General features: G+C 46.5%; 1 protein-coding gene across 1 annotated transcript in view; it reads right to left on the bottom strand.

Moving 5' to 3' along the window:
* CSMD2 (CUB and Sushi multiple domains 2) overlaps window positions 1-17881 on the bottom strand; it is a gene marked incomplete at its 5' end in the record, with an annotated part of 593570 nt that overhangs the window by 256783 nt on the left and 318906 nt on the right. Inside the window, 1 exon segment of the mRNA XM_080802687.1 lies at window positions 2483-2586. Coding sequence (XP_080658813.1) covers window positions 2483-2586 — 104 coding nt within the window.

The following is a 17881-nucleotide window of genomic DNA, read 5'->3' as shown; positions in this document are numbered from 1 at the left end:
CTAAGGTCGGCCTGATGGAGAGTGGCAGAGCCAGAGTCCACAGCAGAGGCTGGGCTTTCCAGAAGAAGCCTGGCTTCCTCTTGCTGCTAAGACCAAACAGATCACTAGCACAGACCAGGGGGTGGTGATGGATGGTGTGATTGGATTAATGGATCTTAATCTCTACTCCATTCTGGGGTCTCAAAGGTTGTGGGGGGCACTGAGTTGGCTGTATGAGATGATCAGCACAATGTGAGTGCTGTGGGTGTGGGGCTGGGGTAGACATCTGGGTACACTGGCCTGGCCCATGTGACATTGCCAGACTAGGGTATGGGCATTCTGCATGGAGTAAGGATTGAGGCCAAGCCAGGGCTGGCTCCTAACTCTAGGATGGCAGAGTCCGTTTGACCCAATCATGACAACAAAGGAGGCCAACCATTCTGCATGTGTTTCCCTGAAGTCTGAGATGGATACTAGCCTATGGAGATCTAAGGGTTGGGGGGAGAGCCCCTGGGCTGTTATAGGACTTATTGAGAGCTCACTCAAAACTTATAGAGACTTGGGTATAAACCCTGGATCAGTCATTCATTTGCCATGGGGTCCCAGGCAAGGGGCTGAGCCACTCTGGGATTTTTAATTTTGAGTTAAATGAGGGGAACGGGTTATAAGAATCTTTCTGGCTCTGCTCTTCTAAGGTTCTCTGACAGAGCATCCTGGGATTTTTGTTCTGAGAGGAGACAGAGCCAGGATCCTGGCCTTCTGAGCACACCAAGCTGAGGGACCATACAGGGCAGGTGAGAGATGGCAGATGCATCAGAAGAGGAATTGAGTATGATGGCTAATTTTATATAATTTAATTTTGCCTGGGTCATGGGATACCCAGATATCTGGCCAAACATTATTCTGACTGTTTCTGTGAAGATGCCTCTGGATGACTTTAACATTTAAATTGCTACACTGAATAAAGCAGATTGCCCTTCCCCATATAGATGGGTCTCATCTAATCACCTGAAGGCCTGCATGGAACAAAAAGGCTAACCCTCTTCCAAGTAAAAGAGAATTCTTTCTGCCTGCCTGACTTCCATCTGGGACACTGATTTTTTTTTTCTTCCCTTTTTTTCTGCCTTTGACTTGAACGGAAACATCAGATCTTCCTGGGTCTAGAGTCTGCTGGCCTTTGCACTAAAACTACATCATCAGCTCTCCTAGGTCGCAGCTTGCTGACTCACCCTGCAGATCCTGGGGCTTGTCAGTCTCCATTAGCATGTGAACTGATTTCTTATAATAAATCCCTGGCTTTCTGTGTATATCCTATTGGTTCTGTTTCTCTGGAGAACCTTGATTCATACAGTGGAGTGGGCCGGGGGAAGGATGTCTTCCAGGCTCACATCCCATTCCTTTCTCATAAGAGATTCCAAGTCCCAGCCATGTCACCTGATTCTGAGGGTAACGTCGTGAGTCATTTAACTGCCCTGACAGAATTTCTCTGGCAGCTGTGGGGAAGGTGTGGGAAGCACCCAGAACAGAACAGCTCCTGCACAAAGCAGCTAGGACTGAAGAGCCATTTCTCCTTCAGCATGAAAACCAAAGGGCACTGGCCTGGGGCTAGCCTGGTGGGGAAGGGCACTGGCACGGGATGCTGTCCTGGACTGAAATCAAAAGGCATGAACTCAAGTGCTGGTTCTGCCACCAACCAGCTTTGCAATGTTTAGGCCTTAGTTTCCCCACCTGTTAAATGGGGTTAATGACACAACTAAATGAGGTATCTGATGTGCAAGTTCCCTGCCTGGAGTCTGCACAAGCAGTGGATGTTTGGTGTGTAGGAAAGCTTCCCTGCCCCCAACCCCCCCCCCCCAATCTGGGCAAGGGAGATGAGTGAGATCAGGCCATCTGAGCTGGACCACATGTACTGAACAGGAGTGTTCTCCTGTGTTTATGTCAGGCTGATGGTGGCGGGCAAAGGAAGATCCAACAGAACGGAATCCTAGGACAGCGCAGCATTATCCTCTCCCTTGACTAGACCATGTGACACAAGCCTTTCTTGGCTTAGGAATTGTGGCCACTGTGTGCACAGGGTCCCAAATCCCTGAAACAGCTCATTCCCCAGATAGTTCTGAGCATGCAGGGAGGTCATCAATACACTTCCACCATCTCTGTCTGGAGTCAGACTTCCACGGATAGACATGGGCTTAAGGTGGCAGTGGGTGGCAGAGGAAGGAGCTGCATGAAGCAGCTCACCACGTGGAATGCTCCAGGCACACACTCAGAACCTCAACTCGCCCTCCTCCCTGAGAAACAGTTCCTTCTGCCCACTTCTCCTGGAACTTCCTAGAGAGAATGTGGCCAGTGCTCTGTTTCCTTCAACCAGAGTAGAGGGGCTGGTCCCCTGGGCTTGATGTGGTGTGATCCTGGGGAACAGACAGGGCGCAGTGTACCATCCCACCACCCCTAGGCCAGGGCCCTGTGCTCCCCACCCTCCGGACCAGAGCCCTGCTTCACTTACACGTAGAGAACAGTTTTCTGGTCCCCGTCCTGCCCGCCGTCCCCGACCGTCAGGGTGTCGTAGCCCCTCTCCAAGTCAAAGTCCTCAAAGGCCAGCTTGATCACCTGGGGAGGGATCATGGGGTTAGGGAGCAGGCAGGGGCTGCCAGGAGACACTCATACAGCTGTGAGGAGTTCCCTCCTTAGGTTCCGAAGCCCAGGGTCCCTAGGATACCACCCCACACAGCCCCTGATCCAAATGAAGCATTTCCACACCACCTTTTGGAGTGTGAACTATTTCTCTCCAGGCCTTACAGCCTCTGGGGTCCCCTGATGTTTTCCAGAGATGTTCACAGCACATCTGGCAAATTCTGGGGGCTGCCATGACAACATCAGGCACATCTGGCTGCCTGTGAGAAGAATAGGTTCTCTCTTCACGCTTTAATGCACAGAAATCCCCCTGGACTTTGTGGCAATATTTTAGGCCACATGTGGAATCTCAGCCATCTTGCCCGCCCCCAGGGACCTGCAGAAGTTTCTTTTAGCCCCTCCTCTGCCTGCCTTTCTCTATCCTTTTTTGTTTATTCATTGAATAAATGAATGGTCCAGGAAGGAGGTTTCAACAAAATTCTTCTCTCTTAATTCATTTTAGTCCTGCCTTCTACAATATTTCCTAAGCACCCACCACGTGTCAGGTCTCAACAGTGAGCACAACCTCTGCCCTTGGTGAGCAGGGGAGACAGAACGTACGCTGAGAACCACCAAGCCCCTGCCAGGTGGCAGGTGTTCCAAAGACAGCTGTAGGTGCACAGAGCAGCCTGGGGCTCATGGAGCCTGCGGTGGGGCTGTCTGAGGGTTCTGAAGGCTGCGGAAGATGGTCAGACCACAGGGTTGCTGGCAGAAGGAAGGACCTGTCCTAAAGAGTCAGATGCACAGGGCCTGAGTTTGGGCAGAAATGGGATATTCCAGAACGAGTGTTTGTTATCTGTTGATGGAAGGTCTGCACAGTGAGCACAGCTGCTAGCTGTTTCATTCTGGGGGACAATGTGGCTGGGCCTTCAGTGCAAGGAGGGGACACAGGAAGGTCCAGAACTTAAGAAATTTGCCTGGAGCTAAGTCTGAAAGGTCTTAAAAATCTCCTCTCCTCTGGCCCAAAGAGTTGAGGTTTATCTTGGTGGGGACATTAACAAAAGTTTCAAAAAGTGGGTGGCGGTGGCACATTAGTGTTTGAGAAAAATGTCAGTTTGGCTGCTGATATGGAAACCGATGCGGCAGGAGGGAGGCCAGAGGTGGTAGGGAGAGTTCCGTCTAGGTGGGCGATAGAGGAAGGCGGTGGGAATGGAAAAGATAGACATGTCCTGGCAGTGTTCAGGGCTTTGTGACTGCATGGGTATGGGGACCAAGGGACGGGGAGGGATTCAGGATGACCTGTGGGTCCCTGGAAGGGTGAGAGGTATTGCCATGCACAAGATGGGACATAGGGAGGCTCCACTCCTAATGGTTACTCTGGGCTTCTTTTTGCCTATTCCTTTTTTTTTTAAAGTTTTTATTTAAATTCCAGTTAGTGAACATTCAGAGTAATATTAGTTTCAGGGATACAATACAGTGATACCACACTTCCATACAATACCCGGTGGTCATCACAGCAAGGGCGCCCCTCAATCCCATCCCCTATTTCCTCCCCTCCCCCCACTTCTGGTAACCATCAGGCTGTTCTCTAGAATTAAGAGTCTGTTTCTTGGTTTGCCTCTCTTTTTTCTCCCCCTATGATTGTTTCGTTTCTTAAATTCCATGTATGAATGAAATCATATGGTATTAGTCTTTCTCTGACTGACTTGTTTTGCTTAGTAGTATACTCTCTAGATCCATCTACATCCTTGCAAGTGGCAAGATGATATTCTTTTTAAGGGGTGAGTAATATTCCACTGTAGACATTGCCCACATCTTCTCTATCCATTCATCGGCAGCTCCAATGTGATGAAGAGCTTCCATCTCCCAGTGGGGAGGCTGAAGATGTTCCTCTGTGTTCTGTTGTATGACTCAAGGAATAGAGAATTCTATGGATAGATGTTCCCTGTTGTGAAGGCCTCCTCTGTGTGAACCCACATACTGCTAGGGTGCTGGTAGAGCCTAACCCCCGGTGTTTTCAGGGACCTCAGAAGCCACCTGCTGCTACACTGATTCATCAGCCCGGCTGCCGTGTCTGAGGGCCCCTCCACACTGGGCATAGCATTCTTACGAGCATCTCTGTATAAGAACACCCGCGAGCACAGAACAGGATAGCGGAGGAGATGAGTGGCACTGGCTGGAAGAAAGGTTAAAGGATGCTTCCCAGAGGAAATGAAGCCAGGGCTGAGTTTGGGAGATGAACCGGATTTCACTAAACAGTTAAGGAAGGGAGAGCCATCCAGGCAGAGGGAGGAGCAGGTGAACAGGCAAAGGTGTGGGACGCATGACTCATCCAGAGACTCCTGGATCTGCAACGGTTAAACGTAGAGGGGAGTGGAGGCTGGTGCTGGGAGGAAGTGGGAAGAGCAGAGTAGGAAAGGCTGTCCGTCCTGCTGTCAGTCATGATTTGGGCTTTGCCCTAAAGACAAGGGGAAGTGATGGAAGGGTTGTGAGCAAAGGTGTGAAGCATGATTTTTGTTTTCGGAGCAGCAGTACTGAGAGATGGTGGGAAACCAGGAGTGCGATCTCTGGGCTGTGGCAGTCACATGAGGGAGTGGGGAGGTAGGCCCGCAGCAGGCAACAGCTGGGGTGTGCTAGGAAGGAGGAATGGCACAGAATGGTCAGCAGTGAGTGGGGATGCCTTTACCCCTGTGGTTGTCCCATTTTAGGCCAGCTCACCCCTCACACTCCCTGATGGCCAACGGCATCATCACAGGACCATCTGCTCAGCCCGGAATCTCCTTCCCCTCTCACCCTCCCTGGTCCTGTCCTGACATCACCATCTCTAAGTCAGACACACACTGAGGGGCCCAGGGTATCTGCTCCCTGCGGCCCTCCCCATTGCAAGTCAGTGTGGCTCCCTGAACTCCTGGGTACCCCCTCATACTGGCCAATTCCAACTGTGGTTTGCACAGACCCCTCCTTCCCCGCTGGCTCTGCTAGCAATGTCTCTTCCCCCAGGCCCCGTCTTCACCATGTGCTCCCATACCCTTCCTTACCTCTGGGTCCGCATTTACCTACTGCTCTGGTACTAATCTCTTTACCTGCTCCTCCACTAAACCGGGGACTTCTGGGCAGGGGGTAGGGGGAGCAGGGACCAGATCTTCCTGCCTCTGATGCCCCTGCCTGTCGCTGTACCAGGCACAACCCAGGGGCTTAGATAGTGCTGAACCAGAGAATGTTTTCCAAACCATTTCTGGTTTTCCTGCATGGACCAATGGCTAGGCCCTCGGTCCCCCACCAGAGTTACTGTCTAGAACAAAGACTGGCAAACCATTTCTGTAAAGGGCCAGAGAGTAATTATTTTGCCCGGTGCAGACACCTCTGCTGCTGTAGCATGAACATAGCCATAGACAGCATGCACACAATTTACAAAATCAAGCAATGAACTGGTTTGGGCCCAGAGGGGCAAGCCTGCTGACTCCCGGTCGATGAGGTTCTTTGAGACACTTAATCATAGTTTTTGATCAAGTTCTCTTATAAGCGTGGACCCCCTACCACATGCCTGACACTGTTCGGGGCAGTTAGGACGCATGAGTTCAGGGAAACTCACAGCAACCGCAACTACAAATACCTCCATTTTACAAATGGAAAAGCCCCGGCACAGTAGTGTTAGGCCACTTGCCTAAGATCACACAGCTGAGTGGTAGAACTGGGCCTCACCAGGCAGCCAGAGGCCAGGTTCTTTGCCACTCACTGCCTCACAGCAGCTCTAGCAAGGTCTTGGGTCCACCAGGTAGGGACCACAGCTGACCCTCTCAAACCTTCCCTAAACTCTTTTGCTGAATCCCAGCAGCCTGGCAAACACTTGCTGCGTATAAAATAGCACAAGGGTGCAGTGCCTTCTGCAGGAGGAGGGGCCTGGCCTCTGCAGGGAGTGATGGCCCTGGAGGCACACTCTTGCCACCATGACCCCCTTGCAGCCAGCCTCGGGGCAGAGGACACTGGCTCACCAAGCCATCTCCAAAAGAGGGGAGTGTGGGGTTATTATGTCTATAATGGGAAAATACTGCTTTGAAGGCCAGAACCGAGAGCCATAAAATGATTCACATCACTGGTCAGAGCAGCCATTGATGAGAACTACATTTTAGAGCCTCTGACCCTAACGCAGGGGCTAATTACACCAAGTAGACTGTACGACAGACATAACATTGCAGTGTTGGGACAGTCCCCTTGTGCACCATGTACTGATGCTTTCATTTTTTTTTTCTCCTCTCTTTGGCCTTTGTTTAAAGGCAGGAACCTATAATGACTCATTAACTAACATCAGATCAATCAAACTCGCAGAGTGTCTTTCTGAGGCAAGGAGAGTGGCAGCACATGAAATAGGCGTGATCAAAGAGGCATATTTGTACATGGCTCAGATACCCAATTTACACCCATCAGATAAAGGGATAAATGAACCCATCATCTAGGACGTAATTACTGAGCATCTGCCAAGTGCCAAGCACCGAGCCAGCTGTTCCCCAAAAGTTATCTCACTTGCCTACCAATGTAGAGCAGAATCCCAAAGCTAAGAGCATGGGGCAGACGGTGAGTGCTGGGGATCACAAAGAAGGGGGAGATGAGAGCGGATATGTGGAAGAGGTGGGTGCGCTGGGCATCACAGGATGGAGAAGGGTGTGGGTTCCGTCCTGATGTGGTGAGCAGTGAACTGGGAGCGAAGAGCAGGGCTGGCAGCCGGAGCAGGAGAGGGGTGGAGGGTGAGAACAGCCTGGCTGAGTCTGTAGTTGGCTTGTACCTGGCGGGCCTGAGTGGATGGTCTGGACTTGATGGTGAAGATGAGGGGAAGCTACACCTCAGCGTGGAAGGGACAACTGTTGGCAGGGAGACCTGCCAGGAGGCTACTCCCAGGCCTGGGAGTGGCAGGAGGGCTTCGAGGGAGCCTGAGCTCGTGTTTGGTGCACAGGGCGGGGATGGGGGGTGGGCCAGGGCCAGGGGTCTGGAGACCATAATCTCAGCATAAAGCTGCCTTCCTGGAACAGTGGGGGATGGGAGCGACACCAAAGGGAGTGCCCGCCCTGGGTCCTGGAGGATAGCCCTTGCTTCCTGAACACTGCCTAAGATCATCCAAAGGACTGGGATCCTGGGCCTGCCAGCCTGTGCCCAATGTCTTGGGGAGGCTACAGAGGATCTGACAGCTCACAGGCATTTTTTTTTTTTTTTTTTTTGGAAGCTGGAGTCCAAAAGACCTAACCTGAGACAGTTTTGTCCAGCGACTGAATTTCTCTAAGAGCCTCCTTGTTGGGCTCCCAGTCTCTGCTGCCATTCTTTACTATGTACCCAAACTCTGTGCCCCAGGATCCTTTAGAGCAGGGGTTGGAGAACCATGGCCCTTGGGCCACATCTGGCATATGGACTGTTATATGGCCCCTTGAGTTAGGAAGTGTTACATTTTTAAAGGTTTAAAAAAACAAAGCACTACAAAGAATATGTAACAAAAACTTCACATGGTCTTCAAAGCCTAAAATATTTATTATCTGACTCTTTACAGAAAAGGTTTGCTGACCTCTGGCATAGAGTGAGGTTTTTTATACTGGGTTCCCAGGTACCCCAAAGTTACATAAAGTTACCTAAGCAGCCATGAACCAAGGGAGAGCAGGAGCCAGAGTCAGTAGAGCCCTGCTCCTACCAAAGCCGTTCCTTCTGATCTAGTTCATGTTTTGGGATTCTGTGACAGACATGGACAGTGGTTTACTCAATATCTCTCCCTCTGTTTATCCATACTTAACAGAACTCTGAGTTTGGAGAGAGGCAATGCACTTAGCTAACCTCAGAGCTAAGGACAGCTAAGTAGCAGGTTTCTGGGCAATGACACACAGCTGAAGAGCCCTCATGGGATTTTCCCACCTCTCTCTCCTTGCTTTCCTGGAATGCAGATGTGAGGACTGAGCTGGAGCAGCCTTCTTGTGATCACGAGAAGAGCCACACACAGAGAATGGCAGAGGGAAAACCCGAAGGTACTGGAGACACTGAAGGAACTGCTAAACCAGCCCTGGACTCCTCACCTCTGGACCTTTAGAATATGGGGAAATAAACTGTGTTTTGTTTCAGCTTCTGTGGAGGCATTTTCTGTAGTTCATAGCCAATCACAACCTAAGAGCTACAGGTTCTGAAGAAAGACTTTCGTCTTTCCATCAGGATAAAGCTTAGTATCTTGGCAAGGACAACCTAGGCTGAAATGGCTTTCCTAGCTAGTTAGAGCTCCCTTCTGCAATGCTCTGACCTAGTCTCACTTCCCCTATTCCTCCTCAGAGCACTTCTCTGAGCCCCTGAGGGCTGACCTTGGCTCAATCAGCCTTGGCTTATGAATTCTGCTGTCAGTTTGACCATTAGCTCCATGAAAGGAAGGGAACTTTCTTTTCCTGGGCACGGCCTGCATTATGATTCCTGGCTGGACCTTGCTGAGGACCCAGAGCAGGATTGGACAGGTGGCTCTTAGGGTGGGGAGGAGGGGAGTCCAGTGGGAAGGCTGACTTTAACCCTAGGAGTTCAAACACGACAGCCTCCAGCACCCTTGAGGAGGCTGGGAAAGAAAGCCCAGGGCAAAGACTGAAAACTTTCAGATGTTCTGGAAATTTCAGGGGTTGGAGAACCATGGCCCTTGGGCCACATCTGGCTTATGGACTGTTATTATATGGCCCCTTGAGTTAGGAGAGTAGCAAACCTGTTCATCCATTCACTGGCTCTTTCACTCACTGATTGATGAGTTCATTTATTCATGTAGTCATTCAACAGTTAAAATGCATTTGCCAGGTGCTGGGTTTTGGAGAGGCAACAACAGGCAAGCTAAACATGGTCACTGCTCTGTGGGATCTAGAAGAGGAGATGCATGAGTCTATGGAAAACACCATAGAGTGTGATGGGTGCTGGAGTCGGGGAAGCAAAGAGACGGAACAAATATGAGGGCCACAGAAAGTCCTGGCTAGAGGAGGGCCAGGGCTTGCCTTCAAGAACAGAGGAGGGGGTGTGATGATACCAAGATCACAGCCAGGTGTGGGGAGAGAGGAATGCCCAGAGGTGATGTGAGGTGAGGACAATTGTGAGAGGAACAAAATCAGGTTTAGGACTTGGAGGAGGCCATTAAGGGGTCATGAGGAATGGGCTTGGGGGTACTTAGAGGAAAGCCCTCCGGTGGCCAGCTAGCATCTCATACAGGGCCCAGCACAGAGAGGGCACAAGTCAATGTTAGCTGAATGAATAACTGAGTGAGCAAATGGGCCAACAAATGTGCTCCCGGCATTTTCACTAGCAAGCGATCATTTGCCCAGAGAGAGATTTCCCAATTCTTCAGGTGCGCAAAGGGAAGAGGGATGCTGGTTATCCTGGAGAAGGAAATAGTCAAAAACCCTGTTATCCTTGGTTTTGAAGTTCACAAAATGAGCTTTGCTTTCTCTCTCAGGTCCATACCCTCCTCCCCTACTCTTCCTCGCCCCCCCCAACCCACCCATCTGCCTGGCTTTTATTTCTTCTCTTGTACAGGTGGATTGACTTTCCTGCTCAAACCCAGCGAGGTTCACATATAAATCAGATCATAGGTCTCAAGTTTATACTGAGGAGCTGCAAAAGAAAGGCAGATGTGTGCAGGTAGGACACAAGTCTGGGCTTCAGTTCTGACTGCAGAAATTCCATCAGTGTGTCTTCTGGGAGGCCCAGGTGAGAGGTTCTGACAGGAGGCAGCCCCAGGGCCCCAAGGGGCAGGGCTGTACCTGAGGAGCTACCTGACATGGGGACAGAGCTCCTCTGTCAATCATTAATGTATTCAAACATGTGCCATGCTCCTCCTGTGCCAAAAACCGTCCCTGCTTTCAGGATGCTCTTGGGCTGTGGGGGAAGGAGATTCTAAACCCAGTGTGACATGATACGTACACAGACAAAAGGTGCTGATGCAATGCTGTAGGAATGGAGAAAGAACCAAGACCTGGCGGAATTAAGAGGGCTTCTCAGAAGAGGAGGTATTTGGACTGTGTGTCAAAGAGGGACAGAAACTTGCCTAGAGGGGAAGGAAAGGCACACTGGGATAGGTGTGTCCAGACAGAGGTCTGAAAGGACCGCGTGTGTCTATGAACCAGGAGTTCAGCATGGCTGAATCCAGGGCTGCCTGAGCGGGGGGCTGGGGGGGGCAGTCCCTGTGTGTGCTTTGCTGTGAGGCAAGGGGGTTGTTGTTTAGCACACAAGCTTGGCTGGTCACAGCCACCAGCATGCCCTTTCAAGGTATGGCTCCAGGCACCCATCCCAGATCCACAGAATCCTATCTTGGAGGAAAGAGTTCTGGAATTTGTGTCTTAAGTTCTCTCCAGGTATTTCTGAAGATTAGAAATAGTATTGTGAGTAGAATGACTCTAAGGACTAAGATAGCCCAAATTGCCAAGGTGGGGCTCACATTTTTCAAGGACATCTCAATCAAAGGGAGAATGTGGAGCCACTCGTAGTGGGCCAACTTCACTTGCTCTGAGCCTTCTTTCTTCTCCCTGAATCTGCCAAGGTTCCAAGAGGATGGCCTGGGTATTTTTAATTGTTTCATTCTTAGTTTACTGAGTAGAGACATAACCCTCACCTGCCGCCCCATTAAGACTGTAAGTTCTTATCTTCACAATGTGTTGCTGCATGGTCCATACCTACTCAGTCAATGCTGGTATCTTGACATATTCTTGGCCATTTCTACACCAGAGAATTTCGTTTCTCTTTGGACCTTCTTATTGCCCTTGGGGGGCTCTAGTTACTGGAACATTCACAGCTCCTTCTCAAGCTCAGCCCACAGAGGTCCTACAAGGGGGATGGAATTCTAGCAAGAATCCTCATGGCCACAGATATCCAGGTGCCTAGGATGAGTAATCACCTCAGGATCATAAGGAGGGGCAGACATGTGTCCTGCTCTGCATGCTTGCAGGCAAACTCCAGCCTCTCCTCCTAGTACCATCCTTCTTCTCCTGTTCTGTGCAGGATAGCCCCTGCATTCTCAGTCCCAAGTGACTCTCACTTACTTCAGATCCTCCTATAACTTCACTCTCTTCCTCTTCACCTGCTCTGCCCTTACCCTGCAAACATACTCCAGTTTCCAACATTCTAAACAAACACTCTAAGTAGCCCCAAACTTTCTGTCCACTTTACCTCCCTCTCATGCCCTTTCTCCTTCCTTCACATCACCTTGAAACTAGTCAGAGTGGCTGTCTGGGCTCCTTACTCCTAGAGCTCCTTTCCTGCCCATTCTCTCGTGGCTATTTCTGCTCTCAAAGCTTCACTGAAAAGTCCTCTTTCAAAGCCAAAGCCAAAGCCAATGGTTTCTTTTCTGTCTTTTTCCAGCAACACTTGTTCCTCACCACCATTGTCAGACATATTCTGACAAGGAGAAGGAGAAACTCTTTCTCCTTCTGTGGCATGATTCTCCTCCTACCTTACGCTGCACTTCCTCTGTGTCTTAGACTGGTTTTCTTTTCTTTCTAAGTGTGGTGTTTCCAGATCCATTCGGAATCTTCCTCTTCTCTTTGCTTTCTTCAGGAAGTGTTGTCTACTCGTTACGCTTCTATTCTCACCCAAGTGCTGAGGAGGTAACACTCAATCTCTCTATTAAACCCGGATTTACCCAGTTTCCAACAGGGCAACATCCAAACATCACTGCATGAAACACAGACACTTCAAATGTACCATGTTTTCCTCTTGACCCTGTAAAGCATGTCTCTCCCTTTCCATTTCCTTTTAAAGCCTCCCATTGGTCCAAGTCAGAAAGTATTGCATCATCATTCATTTGTTCACTGAATCAATGTTTTCCTTGTGCCCACTATGTGCGAGGCACTGTGCTGGTCACCTGGGATACCATGTTGGGTAAGACCTTCCTTCTCCCTCCATCCTCACATCTAGTCAGTCACCAAGTTGCATTCCATTCCCTACATTTCTCTTAAATATCTCTCCCCTCCATGTTTCCAAAGCCTTGGTGAATGTCCCCATTTTTCTTACTTGGGTAACTGCTTCTGCATCTTAACTGGTCTTGTTCCTTTCAGGATCCCTCTGAAATCCTGTCCACTGCTGACATAATCATTTCAAAAATTCAGACCTTCCTGATATTGCTCTCGTTCAGAAGAAAGGATGACCCTCATCTTTTCCAAGGCTGATCTCAGTGCTGTCAGTCCCATGCCCTCCCATTTTTCCTGGGACCTTGTTCCATCCAGCAGCATAGCCCAGCTGCAGAGAGCATGGGCACTGGAGCCACAAAGACTGGGTTTAAATCCTGGTGCTGTCACTTACTGGCTATGACAGTGGCTAAGTTTCCTACCCATTAATCTATCCATGATTCAGTTTCCTCATCCATCATGTGGGTTTCTTACCACCTAACTAGTTGTGCTATGAAGAGAATGAAATAAAATCAGTTATATAGAAGGCTTAGCTCAGTGCTTGGCAAATGACATGCATACAGTAAGACATAACTATTGTTGTTACTACCAACAATTTAACATTTCTGCTCTTAAAAATCTGTTTCAGGACAAAACCCAAGCCTCTCTGCCAAGCATATAGGTTCTATATGATCTGGGTCCAGTGACCTTTCCATCTTCATCTTGACCCAGACACGTTGAATTCCTTTCAGTTCTGAGAGGTTGTTCCAAACCTTAGTGCCTTTGCACATGGATCCACTCAGATACGGATTTCCAAGCCTACTCAGCCTTGCAGACCCTGCTCAAATGTGAAAACTTCCCTGACATTCCAGTTAGTGGCCCCTTCCAATATTTTCTAAGATAGCAAACTGGACACTCCTCCATCAGCATTTACCCATACTCTAGTTTTTTATTTAAGTGCCTGTCATCTTTCCTGTGTACATGTTCCTCAAGGGCAGAGATCATATCTATAGTCAATGAATGAGTGAGTGCTCATCTCATAAGACATACTATGAACTTGGAGAGACTAGGCTTTTCACTGAGGAGCACATTACAAGGGTGATTGGACATGCAGTCCTCAGACACACCTGTATCTCGCCTGTGGGTCAGTGACCAGGGTTAGGAACACATTATGCATCTTCCCTGATGTCTGCAGGAAGGAAGCTCTGATTCTTCAGTCTTGGATTTCTGGTTACCGCACTTATACCCTTCTTTCTGCACATAATGCTCCCTGGCTCTCCTCTAGGGTGGTGTCAGTAGGGGACACCCTTCAGCCTCTCTAGGCTCCTCAGCTCTACCTGAAGCTCATAAAGAACCCATGGAGATGAATAGGAACATCTCTTTCACAGCTCAACTCTGAGGGAGTACCCTTTAGAGGGGGTGGCTTCAGGAACCCAGGCTGGTGTAACCTCCTGCAGGACACGTGAGGGAGTGACTGATGTGGACTGATATGAACTGACCTGTACACACCAGCTAAGATTAGCCTTTCTGGGGGATGCGGGGAGGAGGGTGAAACAAATTATTTCTCAGGAACTTCTCAGGCCTTATTTACACTTTCCCCTGCACCTCACCTTCAGGTTCAAAAGAAAATTGAGATAAGCATCTTTAACAATACCTAAGAAAGAGCCTCTTGTCAGCAACTTAATAACCTTGTGGTAGTAAGTCCTTATCCTGATCCACCCTCCATCCCCATGTGGCTGAAGCATCCTTCCCCATTGACTATGTTCATCATCAAATGGTTTGATGAAATATGAGTCTTTCTTTGTAAAATGCCTTGCAGAGGAAATCTGTTTCCATTGTCCCCAGCACTGTGGTCCTAAGCACCCTGACCAAACAATTTAAAAATGTTGAGTACAATTTAAAAAGAAAAAAAAAAGCTTTTTTACAAATTAGTATATGCTATGAACTGAATTATATCTCCTTGAAATTCATGTTAAAACCTTAACCTCCAGTATGATGGAATTTGGAGATGGGACCTTTACAGTGGTAATTAATGCTAAATGAGGTCATAAGGGTGGAGCCCTAATCTGATGGGATTGGTGTCCTTATAAGAGGAGCAGAAGACACCAGAGAGTTTCTCTTTCTGGATGCATACAGAGGAAAGGCCATGTCAGGAGAAGGCCATCTACAGGCTAGGAAGAGGCTTCACCAGAAAATGAATTTTCTGGCACCTTGATAGTGAACTTCTAGCTTCCAGAACTGTGAGAATATAAATGTTCCTTGTTAAGGCCACCCTGTCTATTTTGTTTTGTTATGGCAGCCTGGGAAAACTAATAAAGTAAGAATACTCAGAGTCCAAATCCTGTGACTCAGAGCAGGAAGCTGGCCTTGGCTTTGAGTGCATTTTTAAAAACTGGTGAAGTAGAGCTCTGGTTTTCAGGGCCTTGCAGAGAAAAGAGAACAGGAGACAAGGGTCGGGACCCACAAAGGTGGGGACTCTAGTATGACATCCCTGAATACAGTTGGGCTAATTAAAAGCTGCACCCACAGTGTGAGGGTTAGTGAGAAGTAAGACTGCCTTCCTTCTCATCTGCCACTAACACCCTCTGGGTGGATCTGGAGGCTGATTACTTATCTGAGACCTTGACACTGTGTACAGCAAACAGAAAACTTCCCCCGAGACTCCTTCACAATAAGTTTGCATTCACAGGTTTGCATATTACTTGGGTGGGTTGAAACCTTCATACTGAGAATTTAGTATGAGACGTTTCTGACTGGTAATGCCCCCAGGCACTGGGAAGAAGCAAATGTAACCTCTCTCTGGGAGAAACCACCTTCTACCCAGGTCTCAAAGAAGTCTCACAGAAAAAGCTTATGCCTGTAACCACATAGTCAAGAATTACAGACAGGACAAGGAAGGAAACATGACTCTGGGTGGCAAGAAGTGAGAAACAACAGACAACAGAATCAAACTTGCAAAGACTTCAGATATTGGGATTAACAGACACAGAATATAAAATAAATGTGTTTAACATACTTAAAGAATTAAGGAACATATGAGTGGGGGGCAAAGTACTATAAAATATGATCAAGAACACTTTTTTAAAAAAACCAAATAGGATCTCATAAAATATGAATGGTGCTATTTGAAATTAAGATAAATCTTCAGTGAATGAATTCAACAGAGGTTAGATGTAGCTCAGATAAATAGTGAAAAGAATGAGAGAAAATCATATAAGTTAAGAAACACAGAAGATGAAGTGAGAAAGATTAACGTGTCCTGTCAGGTTTTTAGGAGCAGAGAAGAGAGAATAAAGGAGAGAAAACAGTTGAAAAGACAATGGCTAAAAATTTCCCCAAACTGATGAAAGATTTAATCTACAGATCCCAGAGCTTAATGAAGCCAATCAGGATGAATGCCAAGATATCCAGAACTAGACACGTGATTGTGAAACTGCAGAACAATAAAGACAAGGAAAAGACCATAAAAGCAGCCAGAAGAATATCATACAAAGGAATGACAATAAACTTACAGCAACAATGGGAGCTAGAAGACATTGGTATAACATTTCCATGTACAGAGAGAACACAATTATCAAAGAAGAATCAAATACTTAGTAAATGGCAGTGTCCCTTCAAGAACAAGGGGAGAACAGACATTTTAAGACAAACAAGAACTAAGAAAGTTTGTCATTAACATGAAAATAAATTCTAAAGCATGTATTTTGGACAGAAAGAAAGTAATTCCAAAGAGAAGGGCTAATATGCAAGAAGAAATAGTGAATGAAACAGTAAATGTGTCAGTAAATCTAAATGGACATTAGTTTTATTAAACAAGAGCAATAATTACTTGTGAGCAAGAGAAAGGCAACATGAAAATACACATACCATAGAGTATGAATTGGGAAGGAGTAATTAAAGTCAGTGTTCTAAGACCTCTGACTTTTTAGGGGGAACATAAAATTACTACTTACATTGGACTTTGCTAAGTATGCATATTAACACTAGACATATAGGGTAACCCTAAAAAATACAAATGATAGTATAATTTAAATGGTATAATTTTCCAGTTGAAGGATGAATTGTCAGAGGAGATTTTTAAAAATCCAGCTATACACAAGACATATATAAAGCATAAGAAAGTAGAAAGGTTGAAAGCAAGAGCATAGGAATGATTTATTAAATCACAACAAAAAACAAAAAACAAACAAAAAACTGATGGAACAGTTGGGAGTAAAAGCTTTAGGGTCAAAAACATTACTTCAGGTAAAAAGAGTCATTAAATAACTACTTTTGAAAAAGTTCAGTTCACCAGCAAGATATAAAATTCTCAACTCGCATGCTCTAATAACAGTCTCAAAATATATAAAGCAAAAACTGACAGAACTTCAAGGAATATTAGGCAAACCACCATCATAGTGGGAGATTTTAATATGCCCTCTCTTGATAAAGAAGGCAAAACAATGAAGATATAAAAGATATAAGCACAATTAGCAAGGCTGATACAATGAAAATATTAGAACACAAAAACAGCAAAGTACAGCTTATTTTTTCAGACACACAGGAATATATGTGAAAAATGACATTCTTGATCCTAAAAGCATTCCTGATCCTAAAAACGTCGACAAATTTCAAATGATTCAAATACAGACAATACTCTCTGACCACAAGCTTTAGAATCAATAACAAAAAGGGAGCCAGAAAAATCCTCTATTTGGAAATTAAGAAATATTAAAAAAAAAAAAAAAAACAAACACAAAACACAACCCACTGTTGAAAGATAAAAGAATAATGGAATTGGAAAATATTCAGAACTGAAGGATCACAGAAATACTACATGTAAAACTTGTGGGAATATAGCCAAATAGTTCTCAGAGGAAAATTTGTAGCCTTAGATGCTTGAATATGATTGAAAAATAATGAATTAAGCATCAAAGTTAGGGTGCTAAAAAAGCATCCTAAACCCAGAACATACCCAGTATGTATATGTATATACCCAGAACAAATCCAGAACATACCCCGTATAACAGAAGGAAAGAAATTGGTGAAATAAAAAGTAAATATATCAAAAGAAATATTCACAAAACTAAAAATGGTTCTTTGCAAAGAATAACAAATGTGAAACTTCTGGCAATATTGATTAAAAGAGGTACAAAATTACAAATAAAAGAGGGAATAAAATATATATATATATAGCAAGAGATAGTATACAACTTTATGGCCAATAAATTTGAAAACTTGCTTAAATGGACTCAAGAGAAAAATAAGATAATCTAATAGTCCTTTAGTCATTAAATGTATTAAATCAATAGTTTGAAATCTTCCAACAAAGGAACACCAAATCCAAATAGTTCTGTTGAAAAGTTTCACCAAATTTCTACGGTAAAAGTTATTCCAAACTCTACTATTAACCTCATAGGATAGATAGAGAAGATACACTTGCCAAA

This window comes from Martes martes (genome assembly GCF_963455335.1).
Source record: "Martes martes genome assembly, chromosome: 4".
Taxonomy (NCBI): Eukaryota; Metazoa; Chordata; class Mammalia; order Carnivora; family Mustelidae; genus Martes; species Martes martes.
This window is presented reverse-complemented; position numbering and strand designations above follow the sequence as displayed.